At 40.8% G+C, this 22,421-nt stretch overlaps 1 protein-coding gene across 1 annotated transcript; it reads right to left on the bottom strand.

Annotated features, from left to right (window-relative positions):
• Positions 1-16,635: 16,635 nt before the first annotated feature.
• Positions 16,636-21,553, bottom strand: LOC140811195 (uncharacterized). The gene is made up of 7 exons (XM_073169065.1): positions 21,299-21,553; positions 18,671-19,018; positions 18,228-18,614; positions 17,882-18,107; positions 17,474-17,807; positions 16,927-16,996; positions 16,636-16,782 (listed from the first exon to the last, which is right to left on the bottom strand). Exons 1-7 carry the CDS (start codon positions 21,551-21,553, stop codon positions 16,636-16,638), a joined length of 1,767 nt encoding a protein of 588 aa, XP_073025166.1.
• Positions 21,554-22,421: the final 868 nt, after the last annotated feature.

Here is a 22,421-nt window from a genome sequence, read left to right as displayed (position 1 = left end):
TAGCATGATATTATGCTTTACTGCTTTAAAATACATGTTACCTGATTTTATTATTTGAATTGGTATTATGTATTATTGAGTATGAATCAGATTTGATTCTTGATCAGCAGTAAGATGATCAGAGAAAGATTGGAACAGATTTGTAGTATTTGGTTACTAATGTTTTGATAAGCAGATATACCTCCTCGAAGAATTCCGGAAAAGGGTAATACTTCAACTAAGTAGATAGATGTATCAGAAACTCAGATAGAAACACAGTTGAAGATGTTTCAGTCATTTCAACCACCGATTCTACAGGGTACTGAGACGCCTGTAGATTGTGAGAATTGGCTTGAAGACATAGAAATGCTATTCAAATTTCTTGATTTCACAGATGATTGTAGAGTTAAGTTGATTGGGCATCAGTTACAGGAAGCTGCAAGGAGTTGGTGGCTGGTAAACAAAGAAGCCCTAGAACAGCGCAGTTCAGTAATTTCGTGGAAAATTTTTAAGGTTGAATTTTATCAACGACTTTTCCCCGTATCATACAGACAGGACAAAGGCACAGAGTTTGCAAACTTGAGACAGGGTCAGTTGAGTATTGATGAGTATTTGGCCCAGTTCTTTACTTTGTTACGTTTTGCTCCTCTTGTGGCTAGAAATGATGAAGCTATCTCTGGCCAGTTCATTCAGGGATTGAATCCGGAGATACATACATTGGTGAATGTGAAACGATCGATTAATTTTGCTGATACCTTGAACAGAGCCAAAAGAGCAGAAACAGTTCTGATAGGACAAAAGAGAGCATCGTATGTTCTTCTAGTATCGAGTTCACAGCAACTTCCCCACAGAGTTGAGATGGGCAGTAGCAGTAGTGGGACGAAAGAACCGTTACAAGCTCGAAAGAAGCAGTTCAAGAAGTTAGGGAGCGGGTCATCTAGCTCCAGTGGTTCTAGCTTGAGTTACATTGTAGCGTATTGCAGAAATTGTGGAGGAAGACATCCTACAGAACAATGCCAGTGAGTGACTGGTATTTGCAATATCTGCAAACAGCGGGGAAACTTTGCTAGAGTTTGTCCACAGAGAGATTCCCGAAGATTTCAGGGATCAGGACCATCTAGTGGTAGTGATCGAGGAACAGACCCAAGAGGCACTTGATGATATAGTGGCAGATGATATATAGCAGTTGATCAGAACGACATGAAGACGTGATTGATTAGTCAGAATTGACAATATTGCCAGAAATTGTTTTTTTATGAGTTTACTGAAATCACTAGATCAGTATAGATTATTGATATTGTGAATCTAATTTGATAGTACCGTTATTCTGAGTCAGTGTTTGATACAGATTATTCAAACCGAATCAGAGCTGAATTCTAGAATTACGGCAGTTCAGAGATTTAACCAGAATGTTCAGAACTTAATTTCGATAATCAGAGCAGAGCATCGATCAGAGTGACAGATATGTGATTTTTACTGTATGAGAATGATTATCTTGTGATGTCAAATGTTTCAGAATTGTACAACATAATTTGATATAGATAGTCAGAACCGAATACCAGGTAGGTATTTCTCTTTAATTTATAATATTAACTGATTTGTTTGTACCAAATAGTTCGAATCTGAAATGACAGCTAGTGTCATAAACACACAGTAGTGGATTCAGTTTTTATTTTGGTGACTGAGAATGTATAATAATCGGACAGACAGTTTTGATATAGACAGATTGTGGGGACCCGGACGCTAATCAACTTCTTAATCATGTTTGGGACTAATTAATCAATTATAAAACAGGGTCTAAATTTTTTTTTCAAATACAAAGCGGAAACGTAATGTAATTTACTCAAATTACATATTAAACATGAACATACAAATCTTGCGTTATCTACAAGAATCCAGCTAGGTTCAACTACATATCAGTGCTGAATCCTATGTTGCTCCGAAGCCCGGATCTCCACGCTATCTAATCTTCTCTCATCCTCTTCTTGACCCTGATCCAGCCCCACCTGTTGTCATGCACACATACAAAACAAGACAACAGCCGGATAACTCCGGTGAGATATAAATATCCCAGTATAAACAATGTAAACATGCAGTCATATAAAAGCATATACGAAAGCATATAAGAATTATTCATAACATGTCTCAAATCAGAAACATGAATCCATATCAAACATTCAATAATCATGAATGGTATAAACAATGTAAATCAACATGTCATATCAGACTCAACTCAATCGACGCGTCTTCTCAGACTCAACTCCACTGACGCGTCGTCTCAGACTCGACTCAACTCTAACCTAGGGATCCCGATGTCTGGATATAGGTAATTATATCGAATCTCAGTCGATAGGAATGAATCAATTCCTAAACGGCATCGATATAATTAATATCTCCAGTGTCTGGGCGAATCAGCCGCAGAATTGACGACTCAGTCAATAACCCGACGAATCAGCCGGTAATTAGGCGAATCAGCCCATAATCAGACAACTCAGCCTGTAATTAAGCGAATCAGCTTATGTTTAGACGAATCAGTCAATCACCAGACGAATCAGCCGGTGACTAGGCGAATCAGCCTATAATAATACGAATCAGTCAATAACCCGACGAATCAGCCGGTGACTAGGCGAATCAGCCTATGACTCAACGACTCAGTAATCAATACATACAATCAGTATCTAAGCAAATCAGTCAATGACTAGCGAATCAGCAGTCATTACATGCAGTAGCTATAAATCAATAGGCTACAAATATCAATCTTATCACACAGTAGCTATAAATCAATAGACTACAATCATAAGTCTGATCAATTGCAAATATCAATGCAATAAGTAAAAGTATGTGATTTAGGGAAACTCGAGTCAAACCTCACTCGAGTTGTGCAATCCCAACTCAACATTAATTTATACCTTTCTTTCTGATACCCTGGCTCTGTCGAAGTCTCGAACCCCACGCCTGTCAATACTCAATCTGACAAGAACAATATCGAGGAGTATAATATCAATACACCTCTCGACTCAAATCTGTTCTGCTCAATACTTAACTTACTTCAATATCGATGGCATAACGGTATAATATCAATATACCCAACCATACCATATCAATCAGATATTAATTCTAATATCTCCTACTCAATAACAACTCAATTCTGATATCAACTCGACTCCAAAACTACTCCGAAAATCATAACAATTCCATAATCAGTCTGTTTCTTAATCTGACTTCGATTCTATGATGTCTACTATGTCAAGCACAACATATATGAGTTCCATTCAATTCTGACAATATCATAATTTCAAAGCATGTCAAAACATAGTAAAACTTACGTCCAGTTGTAGCCTACGTTGCTAGGAACTCGATACTGAAGTCAGATTCAAAATCTAACGGACGGATTGTTCACAGAAGGCGTAAGGATTTTCTGTCTTCCTCCTCGGACCTTTTCTCTTTCATTCTGAATGATTTTCGAAGGAATTACAGCACTATATATATCAACGCATGCATGTCATGAGGTGTCACAATTTTCGCAACACACGTTGCACCTCGGGTGCGGTAAGTGTATGACCGCGGGTGCGCTCAAGCTTCGACAATCTTATCAATTCTGGAATTGCATGACCGCGGGTGCGGTACCTGTCGAGACCGCGGGTGTGGTACTGCACCGCGGGTGCGGTAATGCTAACACCGTGGGTGCGGTCACCCTTCGGTAAAACTGACCAAGTTTCTGTCCATGCACCGCGGGTGCGGTACATGCAAGGGCGCGGGTGCAGTGTTGCTTCGGCAACACACTCTGAAATTCAAAATAAATGGCCACACATTATCTTAATTCGTGTCTCAGTTGGCCCTTTCGTAATCACGTTAAATTATAAGTCAATAATCCTTGATTATCAGTGATTAATTCTCGGGCATTACATTTCTCCCCCTTTAAGATCTGAGTTCGTCCTCGAACTCATAAGTAATCAATTCTGATATATCAGAAGAGATGTATCCAGAGTTTAAATCAAAACTCATCTCCATGAATCTATTCTGAAATTTCAATTCTCATATCAAGTTCTATTTCGGAAATAGCTCTGATAAAGTCAATCTCGCAATACTGGTTATACAACATCTGTATATACCCTACTCCATAGTCTATAATGATTCAATACAGCCAACCATCATTACATCTGCTGCTCTCGATCTAGGACATATTCAATCCTCGACCTCAAATACCAATCATCATCATCCGATGTTGGTTTATGACATCTGTTCTTTCTGAACTATCTTCATCTTCCTTCGAATTTTCTTCAAAAGAAATCTGCAGTATTCACTGTATACCGTCTCATCTATAACTATCTCATTACCCATCTGATAAGCTGATAGCTATTGTCACGTCATGATAATAAGTCATATCAATTAATGCTAACATCCAATACTAAAGCTGTACAAAAATCTTCCAATATCTGGCTAATACATTCTGACAGTCTGCCAATCTGTAAAACAATCTAAAAGAAAACTCGTGCAACATTCTGTCACGAATACAATCTCAAGCAAAATCACAATCTGACATAGTCTACTATGGCATTCTGATCTTTCTGACCACCTCTCTGACATCGATCTGTGTTATCTGGTCATGTTTGTACGTTATCTTGTACAAACTAATAGATTATAGATTGAACAATCTATCAATCATAATCATATCATATCATAATTTGTAGGAAAATGGCAGTAATTTCATTACGAAAGTCATAGAAGTGTATTCCCATTTCTATTCAGAACTATACAATTCTGTAATAAATCTTCTGATTTCTATCTTTCTGTGTTTTCTGTTAGCAATTCAGACATATCCGTATAATTTCTGCCAACATTTCAGTATAATTCTGTTATAACTGATCTCATCTGTCTATATCACAACTATCTGTTCGAATACAATACATTCTCAATCATCAGACTGAACAATGAATCCATTACTGTAAGTTTCTGACACTATCTGTCCTTTCTGATTCGAACTATTTGACATATACAATCAGTTAATAACATCAATTAACGAGGAAATCCCTACCTGGTATTCGGCTCTGACTATCACTATCAATCTTTGCTGTACAATTCTGACGCATCTGACATCACAGAATAATCAATCTTATACAAAATACAAAATCACGTATCTGTTACTCTGATCGACACTCTGTTCTGACTATCGATATTGAGTTCTAAATATTCTAATCAGCTTTTTAAACTGCTATCGATTCGAAATCAACTCTGGTTCGGACTGTACAATATAATCTTGATTGTCTACTATCTTTCTCAATCAGGATTCAAAATTTCAACAATTTCTAAGATCAGTTCAAGACTAAAATCAATCTTTCTGATTGGAATCAGATCTGAAGTCTTATCAGAGAAAACATCGAGAACTTTCTTATCATTGGTAAATCAGCCAATGATAGACTCAACTTCAGTAAATCAACTGAATACATAAGGAGTCACTCTGCTCCTTTCTGTAATAATCGAGTCATAGCTAGTACGAATATCAAAGAAATTCTCAGTATGGAATTCTTATCGTACAATATTCATCTCTTGATCATCTCAGGTCTGATTTTCACCATCTTCTGAAACTAATCTAGGGTAGCTATGTACTTGGTCAGCATATCAATATCAGTAATGCAGTTCCAAAATCATAGAACACCAGTACAATACCATCTACCACACAATCTAACTCGATCTCATTCTTATCCGACTGTAGTATACAAGATCTAACAGAAATCGCTGATACAAAATCGTTTCCCAAAGGAACAGAACCAAATACTACAGTAAATAGGGACTCAACAAATAATGCATACATCAATGCAAGTCTTTCAGAAATAATAGTATGTGAAGCACCGGTATTCCTCAATACATATGCAGGATAATCAAACAATTCAGTTACCTGCAACATCATCATCTGGTGCTTCCTGAGCCTGTTCCTCGGTCAAAGCAAATACTCTGGCCTGCTGTCTAGGAAGCTGGCCAACTGTCTGGCTTCCTCCTGGCCTCTGCTGTGACTGAGATGGTGCTGGCTGAAATGAAGGAACAACCGCTGATCGTCTACTCCCTTGTGCCGCTAATCCCGCGGATTCAGCTCCCTGGAATCTTTGGGAACTCCTCTGTGGACACACTCTAGAAAAATGTCCCTGTTGCTTGCAGAAGTGACAGCTACCAAGTACTCCTTGGTATTGCTCAGTGGAATGTCTCCCTCCACAATTTCCGCAATAAACGCCAGTATAACTCTGCTGAGAACCACTGGAGCTAGAAGAACTGCCGCCAGACTTCTTAAATTGCTTTCCTCTATCCTTTAGAAAATCTTTCTTTCCACTACTGCTACTACCGCCCTCGAATCGGGGAAGTGGTTGCTGTGGTCTCGACACTGGAGGAACAAATTCAGCTCCTCTTTGCCTTATCAGGCCCGCCTCAGCGCCCTTTGCTCTATTCATGGCATCAGCAAAGTTATTGGGTCGCCCTGTGTTCACCAATGTAAAAATATCGGGGTTCAAACCATTGATGAACTGATCGGCAACGGCTTCGTCATTTTCAGACACATGAGGAGCAAACTTCAACAAGGTAGAGAACTTGGTCACATATTCTTCAATGTTCACCTGACCCTGTCTCAAATTGGCAAACTCCGCCCCCTTGTCCTTTCTGTACGATATTGGGAAAAATCTCTGATAAAACTCAGTTTTAAATACATCCCAAGTAATAATCGTACCTCGTTGCTCCAAGGCCCTCTTCATTGTAACCCACCAGCTTTGTGCAACATCAAGCAACTGGTGCCCAATCAATTTAATCCGGCGCTCATCACTGTACTCCAGTGAATCAAACAGCAACTCAATACTACCTAACCAACTCTCACACTCGACCGATGTCTCAGTACCTTTCAGAGTGGGTGGTTTGAATGACTGAAACCTCTTTAGCAAGGTTTCCATTGGAGTTGGTGTTACATCCATTGGAGGATTCGATGTACTACCCTGTTCTGGAATTCGTCTAGGAGGCATACTTGAAACTCAAAAGGATTAGTAACCCAATCCAACACATCTGTTTCAATTCAATTTCTCCTCCGATCATCTTACTGCTGATCAAGAACAGTTCAGATTCGTTCCCAATAATACATATTACAAAATCACATCAGATAAGTCAAGTAACATGTATTATATAAAGCAGTAAAGAATGCTAGCAATCATAAGCAAGGAAAGAAACACATTCTACCCCGCTCACTAGCTTCTATCTCAATCTCAAGAATCTACAGTTCTGGTACCTACGGCTCTGATACCACCTGTTGTGGGGACCCGAACGCTAATCAAGTTCTTAATCATGTTTGGGACTAATTAATCAATTATAAAACAGGGTCTAAATTTTTTTTTTTTCAAATACAAAGCGGAAACGTAATGTAATTTACTCAAATTACATATTAAACATGAACATACAAATATTGCGTTATCTACAAGAATCCAGCTAGGTTCAACTATATATCAGTTCTGAATCCTATGTTGCTCCGAAGCCCGGATCTCCACGCTATCTAATCTTCTCTCATCCTCTTCTTGACCCTGATCCAGCCCCACCTGTTGTCATGCACACATACAAAACAAGACAACAGCCGGATAACTCCGGTGAGATATAAATATCCCAGTATAAACAATGTAAACATGCAGTCATATAAAAGCATATACGAAAGCATATAAGAATTATTCATAACATGTCTCAAATCAGAAACATGAATCCATATCAAACATTCAATAATCATGAATGGTATAAACAATGTAAATCAACATGTCATATCAGACTCAACTCAATCGACGCGTCGTCTCAGACTCAACTCCACTGACGCGTCGTCTCAGACTCGACTCAACTCTAACCTAGGGATCCCGATGTCTGGATATAGGTAATTATATCGAATCTCAGTCGATAGGAATGAATCAATTCCTAAACGGCATCGATATAATTAATATCTCCAGTGTCTGGGCGAATCAGCCGCAGAATTGACGACTCAGTCAATAACCCGACGAATCAGCCGGTAATTAGGCGAATCAGCCCATAATCAGACAACTCAGCCTGTAATTAAGCGAATCAGCTTATGTTTAGACGAATCAGTCAATTACCAGACGAATCAGCCGGTGACTAGGCGAATCAGCCTATAATAATACGAATCAGTCAATAACCCGACGAATCAGCCGGTGACTAGGCGAATCAGCCTATGACTCAATGACTCAGTAATCAATACATACAATCAGTATCAAAGCAAATCAGTCAATGACTAGCGAATCAGCAGTCATTACATGCAGTAGCTATAAATCAATAGGCTACAAATATCAATCTTATCACACAGTAGCTATAAATCAATAGACTACAATCATAAGTCTGATCAATTGCAAATATCAATGCAATAAGTAAAAGTATGTGATTTAGGGAAACTCGAGTCAAACCTCACTCGAGTTGTGCAATCCCAACTCAACATTAATTTATACCTTTCTTTCTGATACCCTGGCTCTGTCGAAGTCTCGAACCCCAAGCCTGTCAATACTCAATCTGACAAGAACAATATCGAAGAGTATAATATCAATACACCTCTCGACTCAAATCTGTTCTGCTCAATACTTAACTTACTTCAATATCGATGGCATAACGGTATAATATCAATATACCCAACCATACCATATCAATCAGATATTAATTCTAATATCTCCTACTCAATAACAACTCAATTCTGATATCAACTCGACTCCAAAACTACTCCGAAAATCATAACAATTCCATAATCAATCCGTTTCTTAATCTGACTTCGATTCTATGATGTCTACTATGTCAAGCACAACATATATGAGTTCCATTCAATTCTGACAATATCATAATTTCAAAGCATGTCAAAACGTAGTAAAACTTACGTCCAGTTGTAGCCTACGTTGCTAGGAACTCGATACTGAAGTCAGATTCAAAATCTAACGGACGGATTGTTCACAGAAGGCGTAAGGATTTTCTGTCTTCCTCCTCGGACCTTTTCTCTTTCATTCTGAATGATTTTCGAAGGAATTACAGCACTATATATATCAACGCATGCATGTCATGAGGTGTCACAATTTTCGCAACACACGTTGCACCTCGGGTGCGGTAAGTGTATGACCGCGGTTGCGCTCAAGCTTCGACAATCTTATCAATTCTGGAATTGCATGACCGCGGGTGCGGTACCTGTCGAGACCGCGGGTGCGGTACTGCACCGCGGGTGCGGTAATGCTAACACCGCGGGTGCGGTCACCCTTCGGTAAAACTGACCAAGTTTCTGTCCATGCACCGCGGGTGCGGTACATGCAAGGGCGCGGGTGCAGTGTTGCTTCGGCAACACACTCTGAAATTCAAAATAAATGGCCACACATTATCTTAATTCGTGTCTCAGTTGGCCCTTTCGTAATCACGTTAAATTATAAGTCAATAATCCTTGATTAACAGTGATTAATTCTCGAGCATTACACAGATTAAAACAGTTATGATAGAATTTGTACTAAAATATTGGCAGGAATTGTACTGAAATGTCTGAATTGCCAATAAATGAAGACAGAAAGATAGAAATCAGAAGATTTATTACAGAATTGTTTATTTCTGAATAGAAATGAGAGTACATTTCTATGAATTTCGTAATGAAAATACCGTTATCCTTTCTAGATGGTGATATGATATGATTGTGATTTACAGATTGTTCAATCCATATATATAGTAGTTTGTACAAGATGACGTACAAACAGGACCGGATGACAAAGATCGATGTCATAGAAATTGTCAGATTGAACATAATGTTTAAGTAGATTATACCAGATTGTGATTTTTCTTGATTTTGTACTTGTGGCAGAATATACCACGAACTCTTTTCTATACTATCCAGATCTGGGAAGTTATTTTTAGATCCGTAGTGCTGGATGTTAGCACTAGTGAAAACGAAGCATTTTCACTTTGTGCATTCGGGTACAATGAGAAACATCAGATGAGTATTGGGATAGCTACAGACGACACATGGTACAATGAGAACTGCAGATTTCCTGTGTATAAGGATAATGTCTCAAAGATATCTGAGATAAAATCTGATACAGTCAAAGATAGGGCAAGAAAAATGAAACTGATTCAGAAGAAAATGAAGATTATTTTATTGATGAAACCACAATAAGAATTTCAGAATATCAAAGAGACTACGTGGAAGATAGAATCTAATATGATATTGAGATTTCAGAATGGTTTCATTGAGATGAGTTTCTGATTAAACTTTGTTATACATTTCTTCTGATATAGCTAAGTTGAGTGCATATGATTTCGGGGACGAATCAGATCTTAGGGGGGGAGAAATGTAAGGCCCGAGATTTTATTACTGGAATCTGAGATTAATCTGAAATGAATTATTTATTAATTGAGATGATTATAGATGAAACGAATCAGACCGAGAGAGATGAAAGAAGATTTGATATGAGGTGTAAGTAAGGATTCCCGCGCACATGCGCGACATGTATGGGCGCACATGCGCGAGGAAGTCAGAAGCATGCGCGCACATGCGCGGAACGTCCAGAACCTTGGACGCATATGCGCGGCTGGAGGCGCGCATATGCGCGAGTGAAGGGATGTGTGAGACAGAAAATCTCGCGCATATGCGCGAGAAGATAATGCGGAAGATGCCGGGCAGAACCTTCGGCGCATATGCGCGGGTTTGTACGCGCATATGTTCCCGGCATGCAACACAAGATGGAGCCACTTGCCTCCTACCTATGTGACGTGTATATATATATACATGCAAATCCTTCAGATTAAAATGGAAAGAAACGTGAGATGAAGCTCGAGAGATTTCAAGTTTTCTTCGAAAAGTATTATCGCGATTTACGAGCGATCCATCCGTCAAATTTTTAATCTGACTGCATTACTATATTCCTATCGACGCATGCTACAACTGGGCGTAAGTTTTGTTACGTTTAGACATGATTTGAATTTATGATATTGTCAGAATTGAATATGGATCAGATATAGTATTTCTGCTACAGTAGAAATTGTATAATTAAAGTCATATGAAAGAATAGACTGGTTATACAATTGTTATGATTTACGAAAGGAATTGATTGAGATTTGATATCAGATTTGTGTCGTTATTGATTATGAATTGAGATTTCACTGTTATTATGTGTTCTGGATATACAGATCAGTATATGATTGAAGTCAGATCGAAGAACAGACTGTTTATATAATTGTTATGATTTTTAGAACTGATATGATTGAAATAGTACAGATTTGAGATTATGATCTATTATTGTAACAGTATGATTCGTACGGATATCGATTATGAGTTGTGGTATTATATAAGGGATGTTGAGATTGACGGGGTTATCAAGACTGTATTGTTATACCGTTGAAACATCAGCAGATTGACATTTGATCAAATTTGTTATTAATTGAGATTGTATTTTGATTTGGTTATTGATCAGAACAGGTCTTGAATTGAGTATACATTGATACAATATATTTGATATTGTCATTGCAAGATTTGGGTATGGACAGATTTGAATTCGAGACTTCGACTTCGTCAGACCGGGAAGATAAAGGTATAAATAAATGTTGATTCGGGATTGCACAACTCGAGTTAGGTTTGACTTGAGTTTTCCAAAATCACATACTTTATTTTATTGCAATGATATTTGCAGATTATCAGATTGATATGTTTAGCCTATTGAATTATAGCAGAGCCAGAGTTTGAGTCTAGAGCAGATCAGCCTAGCTAGGGCAGAACCGCCAAGTCTTTGTCAGAACTGCGAATACCCTAGACTTATATTGTATCGATGAGCTTAGATGTAGATCGACTTCTATTGTAGACATTCGATACAGCATGCCAAAGTATAACTTAGATCGGGATCCCTAGATTAGAAATACGTTGAGATTTGATAACGAGTAATTGACTTAAAAACAGATTTGTATTGTTTCATGTAGTTAGATTGGATACATGTTTTAATGATTGTTTATGCGTTTATATATGCTTTATATGATTGCATGCTTACATTGTTTATACTGGGATTTATTCTCACCGGAGTATCCGGCTGTTGTCTTGTTTTGTATGTGTGCATGACAACAGGTGGGACAAGATCGGGGTCAAAAAGATGATGAGAGAAGACGAGTTTAGAGTGGTGATTCCGGACTTATTGTATATTTGGTTTAATACTTGAAAGTTAGTAGTTGAACCTTAGACTAGTTTGAATAATTGTTGTACATTATTGTACTTATATACTGAGATGTATAATAGTTACATTCCACTACATTCCGCAGTTATATTTTAAAAAGAAACATTTTTAGACCCTATTATCTTAATTGATAATTAAATACCAAAGATGATTAAGAAGATGATTAGCGTCCGGGTCCCCACACTGATGCACTTGAGTGAGGTGCTATTTTCGACGTAGCCCGGGTAGAAATCATACGGAAGCTTGTATGAGAGCCCGAGTTTCTGATAAACCAGGAAGAAGATGTCACAGGCATCCACCTGCCCGGCTTCTGAATAATTCTTGCAGATTGACCATGATTTGGGCAATCCATATAATATCCCGTGTCGAACATGACCCGCGTTCTTATGGGGGTATCACCACCCATCCCTTAAATAGTTGGGCTAGAGTCATACTCGGTGTTCCGATCAGTCATGCTAGGACTCCATCAGAAAGATAATCAATTCTGGCTACATAAAAGCAACGGGGGCTTCATGTCTCCCAGATATGGGATGAGGTGCTGGGCCTCATGTCTCTCGGGTTTAAAATAAGATGCCGGGGTCTCATGTCTCCCGGGCTTTAGATAAGATGTCGGGCCTCATGTATATCTCCCGGATTTAAGAATCTTTTTTCGTTTAGTATTCTCGGGTAGTAGGGCTGATGTCATGATGACGTGTGCCCTGGAATTTGAACGGTCGGAAAAGTTTCGTATTCCGAGCATGGGATCTATCTGACACACTTCGATTTTCATGCACGTCCTTTCATCTGCACGCGCAATTTTCGAGATGCATCGTAGCCGTCCGATTCATCTTTAGATCAACGGTTGAGATCATTCTACCCTCGCCTATATAAAGCGAGGAACCCTCTTCATTTGTCACTTTTACAAATTCGAAATTCTTCCCAAATTTCACTTGCCTTCTCCGACGTGCGGCGCTCCTCCATTCCGGTTATTTCTGATCAAAGTTTCATCTTCATTTTTTACCAAATGTCGAACTCCACCTTTTCCACTTCAGCGCAAGTGCGAGTCTCGCCTAGCTACGAATCCACCACGATGCGCTCCGATTCTCCCCCTTCTCTTCCCCTAAAACGATTTTTTACTCAATCTTCTCCTAAGCCCCAAACCAAAAAATCAAAACCCTTATCTGCCGGTCCTGAGCTCTGAGAAAGGGCAAGGGCAAGGGAAAGGCTCGGGCTTCTTCCCCTCCTCCATCCAACACCTCGGGAGCTCCCTGGTTTGCTTCAATGAGCAGTACGCAGCGCTCGGAAGCGAATGTGTGTTTAGAACTCTCGGATCTAACCCTTCTTCTTTTCCTATCCTGATCCCCAATCCCTCTGATAGGGTTGACCACCCCCACTTGGTTTTACTACTTTCTTCTGGGACCAGGTTAGAAATGGTCTCCAATTCCCCATCCCTTCCTTCTATATTGACACCGCAAAATTTTTTGGTGTCTCTGTCAATCAATTCTACCCCAATTCTTTTCGAATCATGGCCTCGGCCTACGTCCTTTTTAGGATGCACAATCTTCTCATCACCCTCTCATTATCCACTACTTCTTTGTTTATCGACTAGGAGATAATGCCTTCTCCTTTTCTACCTTGCTCAAATCCTGATTTCTTGATCATATCCCTTCTTCCCAGAAGGGATGGAAAGAATGATTTTTCTACATCTGCCACCTGGCCCTCTCTCTCTTGCTTAACCAGTTTCTCCCGTCTCTTCCTACACAACCCTCCCTTCCCAAATCATACAAGTTTGAGGAACCATTCACCTGAAACCAAGAATTGGTAGAGGGTCAATTTTTTTTTTCTTCTACCCTCATTACTGAGGAAAGTTTAATAGCATACGGGTTGAGTGCTCGGGTTGAAGACCCTATGCACCAGGTAATTGAAGAAGTTGTTGCCTCGGGTTCTTAACCCGGTAACTCACAATTTTTGAACTTTTATTTTCTCTGCCCATGTAACTTGAGTAATTAATATTCCTTTTCTCTTTTTTGCAGATAACTAAAAAATTCAAGAGGCCTTCGGAAAAAAGTGGGAGGCTGAGAAGGCTGCCAAAGAGAAAAAATTGGCCGCCGAAGAGCGATTGCAAAGAAAAAGAGATTGGCCGAGGAGGAGGCGGCCCAGATGAATGAATCTGTCCGGGCAGAAACTCAACAGAAACGGGAGGTGACTCGATCGGAATCCCAAGATGAATATGAAGATCATGTTCTTTTCGTTCAGAGGAAAAGAAAGGCTGTAACCAGCCCTGAATTAACTCCGTCCGAGAGCAACAGAGAAGGAGGCCAGGGCACCTCCCAAACATCTAAAACCACCCTTTCTCCCCAAGATCGGCCACTCACCGAGCCCTACCAGCCCAACTTGTCTACCCGAGCCAACATCTTCTTGGAGGGAGCCACTCCAACTAGCTTCAAGCTCTTCAAGCAAATTCTCCTTCTTGATGAGGAGGCCCATCTAAAGGGCTCCCTCATCCCCACAAGCTTTTCGAGGGTCAAATCGGATCCTCTCTGTAAGTCTTTCGGATCCCCTTCTCTTTTCTTTTTCTTCTTTTTTTTACAACTCTTCTTCTGAAATAGGGTGTGCAAATGCTGATCTGGGCCTTTGAAAAGGTAGCTGCATCGGCCACCGTAAAAGGCAATTAGGCCCAAGCCATGCAAGAGCTTCACGAGCAACTCTAAGGTGAGTTGTCTCGGGTCCAATCTACTCACGAAGAAGAAGTGATCGGCCTCCGCACTGCTTTGGATAGGGCCAATCAGCAACTCTCAGCGGCTCAGGTAGGTCTCCGCACTCCAGAGATGATGCTGACGAGGGTCTCGTCCGGGATGAATCTTTGCGAGGTACTATATCTGTCTTGGAGTCTAGAAATCTTTCTTTATCCGAGTAGGTAGAGTTACAGCGATCCTGAGCAAAAAGAGATGAGAGTTCCCTGACTGTGACTGACTACAACAGAACCAAGTGGCAGGCCTCCTTCCTCCAGTCCCCAGATTTTAAGAAGGCTGTTGAAGATCAGGCCTATCCTCTCTTTAAGACTGGTTTCGATAAGTGCCGAGAGCAAATTGAAGAAGCCGAGATCATTCCAGAGGATGGGGAAGATTTTCCTAGTTTCGAACGAGCTATAGCGTCCCTTCCCAAGGATGCTGAAGAGGAGAAAGAGGACCCTGCGTAGGAAGAGTAGCCAGGGTTGAGCCCCATAGATTTAGAGTAGGAATGTAATTTTCCTTTCCATTTTTTTGTAATCCTTTCCTTCGGGCTTTTATCAATGAAATTATTTTTTAACAGTTTGCTTCCATATAATTTGATAGTGCTTGTAATACAACCGGTCTAAAATTCTTCTTGTTCATAAACTGCTTGTGAATGGTTAATCTCATAATTTTTTTTCAGTTGTGCTGGAAAATAGCTGATAATTTCAATAATTAGTCGGGACGTTGAGCCCTGATCCAGGTATAAATCCCTGCGCTTAGTAAATGTTTGAGAACTTGATAAACAACCAGGGTACGGAATCCTGGGCCGGGGAATGTAACCCGGGATACGGAGTGGTCGAGGTGCGGAGCCTCGAGCCAAGGTACAGAGTCCGGAGCTTATTAAATAACCAAGGTACAGAGCCTTGGGCTTATTAAATAACTAGGGTACGAAGTCCTGGGTCGGGGAGCTGGTCCTGGGACCTTGAGTGGTCGAGGTGCGGAGCCCCGAGCCAGGGTACTGAGCCCTTGGCTTATTCAATAACCAGGGTACGGAGCCCTGGGCCGGGGAGCTGGTCCCGAGACTTGGAGTGGTCGAGTTGCGAATCTTCGTGCCAGGGTAAGGAGCCATGGGCTTATTAAATAACCAGGGTACAGAGCCTTGGGCCGGGTAGCTGGTCCCGGGACTTGGAGTGGTCGAGGTGCGAAGCCCTGAGCCAGGGTACGGAGCCCTAGGATTATTAAATAACCAGGGTAAGGAGCCCTGGCTCGGGGAACTGTTCCCGAGACTTGGAATGGTCGAGGTGCGAAGCCCTAGGCTTATTAAATAACTAGGGTACAGAGCCCTGGGCCGGGGAACTGGTCCCAGGACTTATAGATTGACCGAGGCTTTGTACCTCCCGGGTCTAGATATAATATTCAATGCATTTTTTTAGAAGAAAAGAACTTCATTATGTCTTCAAACAATAATTACATCTTAAGCATAATACCTTTTCAAATGAAATATATTCCAGGGTCTCTTGAGAGAATGTCCTTGAGCATTTTCTAGATAGAAAGCTCCCGATCTAACTTTCCGAATTATCTTAAAGGGTCCTTCCCACCGAGCTTCCAATTTACCAACATCTCAAGCTGGATTGACTTTTTCATCACCATATCTCCTATTTAAAAGTCTCAGATTCGGACTCGTTTGTTATATGATTTCATAACGCGACCTCGGTAAGCTTCCATTCGAATCATAGCCCGCTCTCTCTTCTCCTGCACCAGATCCAACTTCATTGCCCGCTCTGATCATTGTCATCCGGGTAAGATTCTATCGTGGCAGAAGATTGTCCAATCTCGACAGGAAGAACGGCTTCAGAATCATACACCAGGTTGAAAAGAGTTTCTTGATTAGGTGCTCTAGGAGTAGTCCTGTATGCCTAGAGAACATTAAACAACTCTTCCACCCATTCTTTTCATTTGCCTTCTCGCCTAGTTTTCATGGCTTGCATGATAATTTTGTTTACAACCTCTGTTTGACCATTTGCTTGAGGTTAAGTAACAGAAGTGAAAGACTGAGTGACCTTCATTTCTTGGCACCAGGACGTGATCTCTTTTCCATAAAACTGCCTTCCATTATCTGAAATTAGTCTCCTGGGAACTCCAAACCGGCATACAATGTTTTTCCACGGAAACTTCAAAACTTCCATCTTAGTAATCCTTGCCAGAGGCTCAGTTTCTACCCACTTTGAAAAATAGTCGACGACCATCAAAATAAATGTCTTTTGAGCTCGGGCAACTTGAAAGGGTCCGAAAATATCCATCACCCACTGATCGAAGGGGCAAGATGCCCAGATATGCTTCATTGAAGTGGTCGGGTTGTGCTGAAAATTAGAGTGATGCTGACATCCTTCACATGTTTGGACCATTCGAGAAGAATCATGATTGAAAGTGGGCTACCAGAATCCAGCAATCATTGCCTTTCGGGCTAATGCTACCCCTCCGAGATGCTCTCCACTACATCTTTCATGAATTTTCCAGAGTACATAATCCACCTTTCCCATAGATAAGCATTTTAATAAAGGTCCCTGGTATATTCTCTTGTACAAGATATTATTTAAAAGAACAAACCTGGGAGCTTGCCTCTTGAAATTTTGAGCCTGAGCTCGATCTTCAGGTAATTCCTTATGGGTAATGAACTTGACCAGAGGCGTCATCCAAGAATCCACTAGTGCTGGAAGCATCTCCTCTTCCATGAAAAAAAAAAAAAGCCGGGTAACATGAAATACTTCTCGAGTATTGAATTCTGATAAGGAGGCGGCCATTTTGGCCGAAGTATCTGCTTCTCCATTCTCTTCCCAGGGGATCTGCTCAATACTCCAATCCACAAAAGATTCTGGCTGGGCTTTAATGAGATTTAGATATTTAGGCATTCTTTCATCCTTAGCCTCGTAAACACCCTTTACTGCTGGGTAAATAATTGTGAATAAGAATATAAAATTATTCGGCAAGCTCCAATTTCCAGGGCAGCTCGTATACCTGACATAACGGCTTCACATTTTGCTTCATTTTTGGTCTCCCGGGAGTCAATTCTTAAAGTCAATTTAATATTCTCTCCCAGGGGATCTATGATCACAACTCCCACTCCACACCCAGAGAGGCTAGACGTCTCGTCCACAAATACCCTCCAAACCTCCTCCTTATCAGGCTGAAGTATTTCAGACAAGAAATCTGACAGGGCTGTGCTTTGATGGTAGCTCAGGACCTGCACTCAATGTCGTATTCTCCCAACTCCACCGTCCATTTTATCATCCTCCCGGACACTTCTGAATGAGTCATAATCCTATCAAGAGGGCTATTAGTAACCACAATGATCTGGTATGACAGAAAATAAGGCCGCAGTTTCCTGGCAGTCACAACCAAGGCCAGGGTATCTTCTCCACTCACTGTACCGGAGCTCGGGTCCTCTGAAAGCATGGCTGACATAATAAACGAGCTTCTGATCAGAGCCTTCTTCCCTCGCAAGCACTGAACTGACATCATACTTAGTAGTGGACAAATATACAAACAATTTTTCCCCAGGCTCTGGCTTCACTAAGACAGGAAGCTCTGCCAAGTGACTCTTAAGGTCTTTGAAGGCCTGCTCACACTTTTCATCCATCCAAATTGTCGTGCCTTCCGAAGGACCTGGAAGAATGGATAACTTTGATGTGCAGATCGGGATATGAACCAGGAAAGTGAAGCAATTCTCCCGGTCAGCTTTTTCACTTCTCTGACAGATCGAGAGGATGGCATGTATAGCACTGATTTAACTTTCTCTCGATTCACCTTGATCCCCCGGTCAGTATCCAAAAAACCCAAAAACCTACCACTCTTCATGCCAAATATACACTTAGCTGGATTGAGCTTTTTCCCATAATGCATGAGAGTGGCAAAAGTCTCCTCCAAGTCAGAAATGAAACAATAAATATCTCTAGACTTGCCCAAGATATCATCAACATACACCTCCACATTTCTCCCCAATTGCTTCTCAAATACTCTTTTCATCAGATGCTGATATGTAGCCTCGACATTCTTTAACCCAAAAGGTATGACAACATAGCAAAAGGTCCCTCCTGAGGTAATGAAGCTAGCTTTGTCTTGATCACTCTTGGCCAGGGGGATTTGATGGTATCCCTGGTAATCATCCATGAAACTAAGTAGTTCATATCCGAAGTGGAATCCACCAACTGACTGATCCTGGGCAAAGGATAGTGGTCCCTAGGGCAAGCTTTATCGAGATCTCAAAAATACACACAAATCCTCCATTTCTCGGCAGCCTTTGGAACCAACACCACATTCGAGAGCCAGGTAGAGAATTGCACCTCTCGAATGTGGTCGGCCTATAATAGATCTCGAACTTGGACATCGATTAATTTGTCCTTTTAATGACCAAAGTGCCTCTTCTACTGCTTAACATGTTGAGATCCAGGAAGGATGTTCAGATGATGCTCAACTATCAAGGGTGAGATCCCGATCAACTCCTATTGGGACCAGGAAAAAACATTAATAATTTTTTAAATAAGCTGACCGGGTAGATGAGTCAAGATCTTGAGCCACTCGGATCTCCCTGCTTGGCCCAATCTCCACCACTTCCTACTCCTTCTCCGCTACAAAATGAACCTCTCCCTCCTCTACTACCCTCTCTGCCTCCTCACCACCACTTACTGTGGGGACCCGGATGCTAATCAAGTTCTTAATCATCATTGGGACAATTTAATCAATTACGATAACAGGGTCTAATTTTTTTTTTTTTTACAAATATCAAATGCGGAACGTAATGGAATTCATTCGATTATATATATCGAAAGTAAAGTACATGTATTATACAATATACAATCCATCCAACGTAAGGTTTAACGACTATATATGAAGGGTTTAAACCCTATCTCTAATCAAAGTCTGTAGTCTCCACTCTAATCACGATCTCTCTTCATCTCCTCGACCCTGAACCTGTCCCACCTGTTGCCATGCACACATACAAACATGACAACAGCTGGATAACTCCGGTGAGAAATACATCCCATTATAAATCAACGAAACATGCAATCATATAAACAATGTAAAAGCATGTAACAGATATCAGTAATACGTATCAAAATCTGAAGACATAATCGATATAAAATCTTCAATCAGACTCGTGACTCCACGTCTCAGACTAGACTCAATCCTAGTCTAGGGATCCCGGTTTTCAGACGTTGGTATTCCTATAACAAATTCAGTAATAGAAGAAACTCCAATTCTATTCAATCGATATAACCAAACATCCGGTGTCTTGACCTATCCGTCACAGACTGTGGCACTATCGCCAATTCACTATCTTGTGACAATGTGCAATGTGCCAGTGACGATTCCATCACTATCGGCACTTGTGTCACAAGATCACTCGTCTAATACTCATCTAATACATGCTTCTATAAATCAATAGAACAAGCATATCAATTCAAATCAATGTAAATAATAATAATAAGTATGTGATTAGGGAAACTCAAGTATATCCTACTGGAGTCGTTCTCCCGGTACCACATTGACTTATACCTTTCTTTTATTGCAGTTCTGATGTCGTTCCTGTCTGGAATTCAAAGTCTGTCAACACTCAATCTAGCAATGACAATATCAATAATATCATATCAATATACTGCTCAAATCAATACCAAGATGATCAATCTGGATTTAACTCAAAATCAATGGCATAACGGCATAATCCCGATATCCCGGTCAATACAATCTCAACAAATATTAATTACAATCCATAACCAATATCCAATAAAATCTGTAATCATTCAATAGGAACACAGTACTGAAGTCGGATTGATAATCTAACGGACGGATCGAAATATAAAGGTATAAGGATTTTTCACAATTCTCTGAAGCCTTCTTCCAGAAATTCTCTCGTTTTTCTCCTTCTAAATCGTTGAAGGGAAATAAGCAATTTCATATATATATATATATATATATATATATATATATATATATATATATATATATATATATATATATATATATATACTGCATGTTCAAGCCATGTGGCTATGTTCTTGCGCAGCACGTCTCGCGTATATGCGCGACCATCCTCGGCGCATATGCGCGAGACATAATGTCTCGGCGCGTAACCTTCACAGCAGCTCGCGCACCTCTTCCGCGCATATGCGCGAGGTCCTTCACAATTCTTCACAACTCTCGGGTACCCTCGCGCACATGCACGAATTCATGTCTCCCATATGCGCGAGGTTCTCTGCCCACTCCGCGCATATTCGCCCGGCATGAACGTGCATATGCGCAAGGCTCAATCCTCACACATAATTCAAATCTCCCTTCCGCCTATCCCAGTCTAATCCGTTCCATCTGTAATCACATCAATTAATCAACACATCATTTTAGATTAATAACGTAGCAAATTCCGGGCATTACACTTACTCTCTTTCCCTCCCTCCTCGCACTATTTTGATCTACGCGAACCGCCTCCATATAACATTTTCGGGAAGATGGCTGATCTCCTAGGACTTCTCCTACTTGGTTTCCTGCTGGAAACTTTATCTTCTGATGATAGGTGGATGCTACGGCTTTCAGTTCATTCATAGCCGGCCGTCCTAGAATAATATTATATGATGATGGGGCATCCACAACAATGAAAGTGGTCAGGAAAGTTTTCTTCAACTCCCGAGTAACCATAGTCAAAGGCAAGATAATCTCTCCTTCTGGTAGACAGCGTGGCCAGCAAAGCCAAAAAGTAAAGTTTCCACGGTCTCCTGCTGATATCCTTGCAAATCCATCTGCACCATGACCTCCTTGAAATTAACATTAAAAAAATTTCCCGAATCAACAAAAACCTTCATAATGTCATAATTAGCTACCTGGGCTTGGATAACCAGGGTATCATTATGAAGAATGGTGACACCCTTGAGATCCTCCGGGCCAAAGCTGATAACTGCTTCACTCTTCCTCATTCCTTCCACCTCCATACAATCTCTCCTACTCCTTGACTTCCTTGCTCGATTTTAATCGCCATCAGTAGATCCTCCAAAGATCATTTTTATTACCTCCAAGACAGGGGGTAGGCCTTATTCCTCTCGGGCTCCGAATTCTTCCTCTTACTTGGGGCATCTTTCGAGTCGTTCCGGGCTCTGGGTCCTAACTGCCGAGTTGTCCAGGGTGGAATGCTTGGCCTCTCAATTCGTGGATTATATCCCAGGACAGCAGGCGTGACATAATCTCTTTTCAGCGTCCGACAGTCCTCTGTGTTATGAAAACACACTTTATGAAGGGTACAATATCCCTTCTTCTTGGGACTAGTAAAGTTTTGAGGGAGGGGGGGGGGGGGGGTTACCCCTTCTCTGTACTCTCTCCTCGGGTTTAGACACCTGATCGCCCTTCTCTCTCCTGAAAGTCTCACTCTTCTGCTTCTGCGCCTCCTCCATATTAATGTACTTTTCTGCCCGGGCCAAAAGATCTTCGAAATCGCCAGGAACTTTCTTGGTTATCGATCGAAAAAGTTCCCTTTCCTGTAGGGCCTGAGTAAATACAGTAACTTTTGTCTCGG

The sequence above is a fragment of the Primulina eburnea genome, chromosome 14 (genome assembly GCF_022965805.1).
Source record: "Primulina eburnea isolate SZY01 chromosome 14, ASM2296580v1, whole genome shotgun sequence".
Classification (NCBI taxonomy): domain Eukaryota; kingdom Viridiplantae; phylum Streptophyta; class Magnoliopsida; order Lamiales; family Gesneriaceae; genus Primulina; species Primulina eburnea.
The sequence above is the reverse complement of the archived record's forward strand: the minus strand, read 5'-3'. Positions and strand labels throughout refer to the sequence as shown.

Coding starts and splice junctions, on each gene's coding strand:
- LOC140811195 (XM_073169065.1), bottom strand. CDS start 21,553: ATGGTTACTCGGGAGTTGAAGAAAACTTTCCTGACCACTTTCATTGTT. Junction 18,615..18,670: donor ATACTGACCGGGGGATCAAG/GTGAATCGAGAG, acceptor TCGATCTGTCAG/AGAAGTGAAAAAGCTGACCG. Junction 17,808..17,881: donor ATGTGAAGCCGTTATGTCAG/GTATACGAGCTG, acceptor TTTACCCAGCAG/TAAAGGGTGTTTACGAGGCT.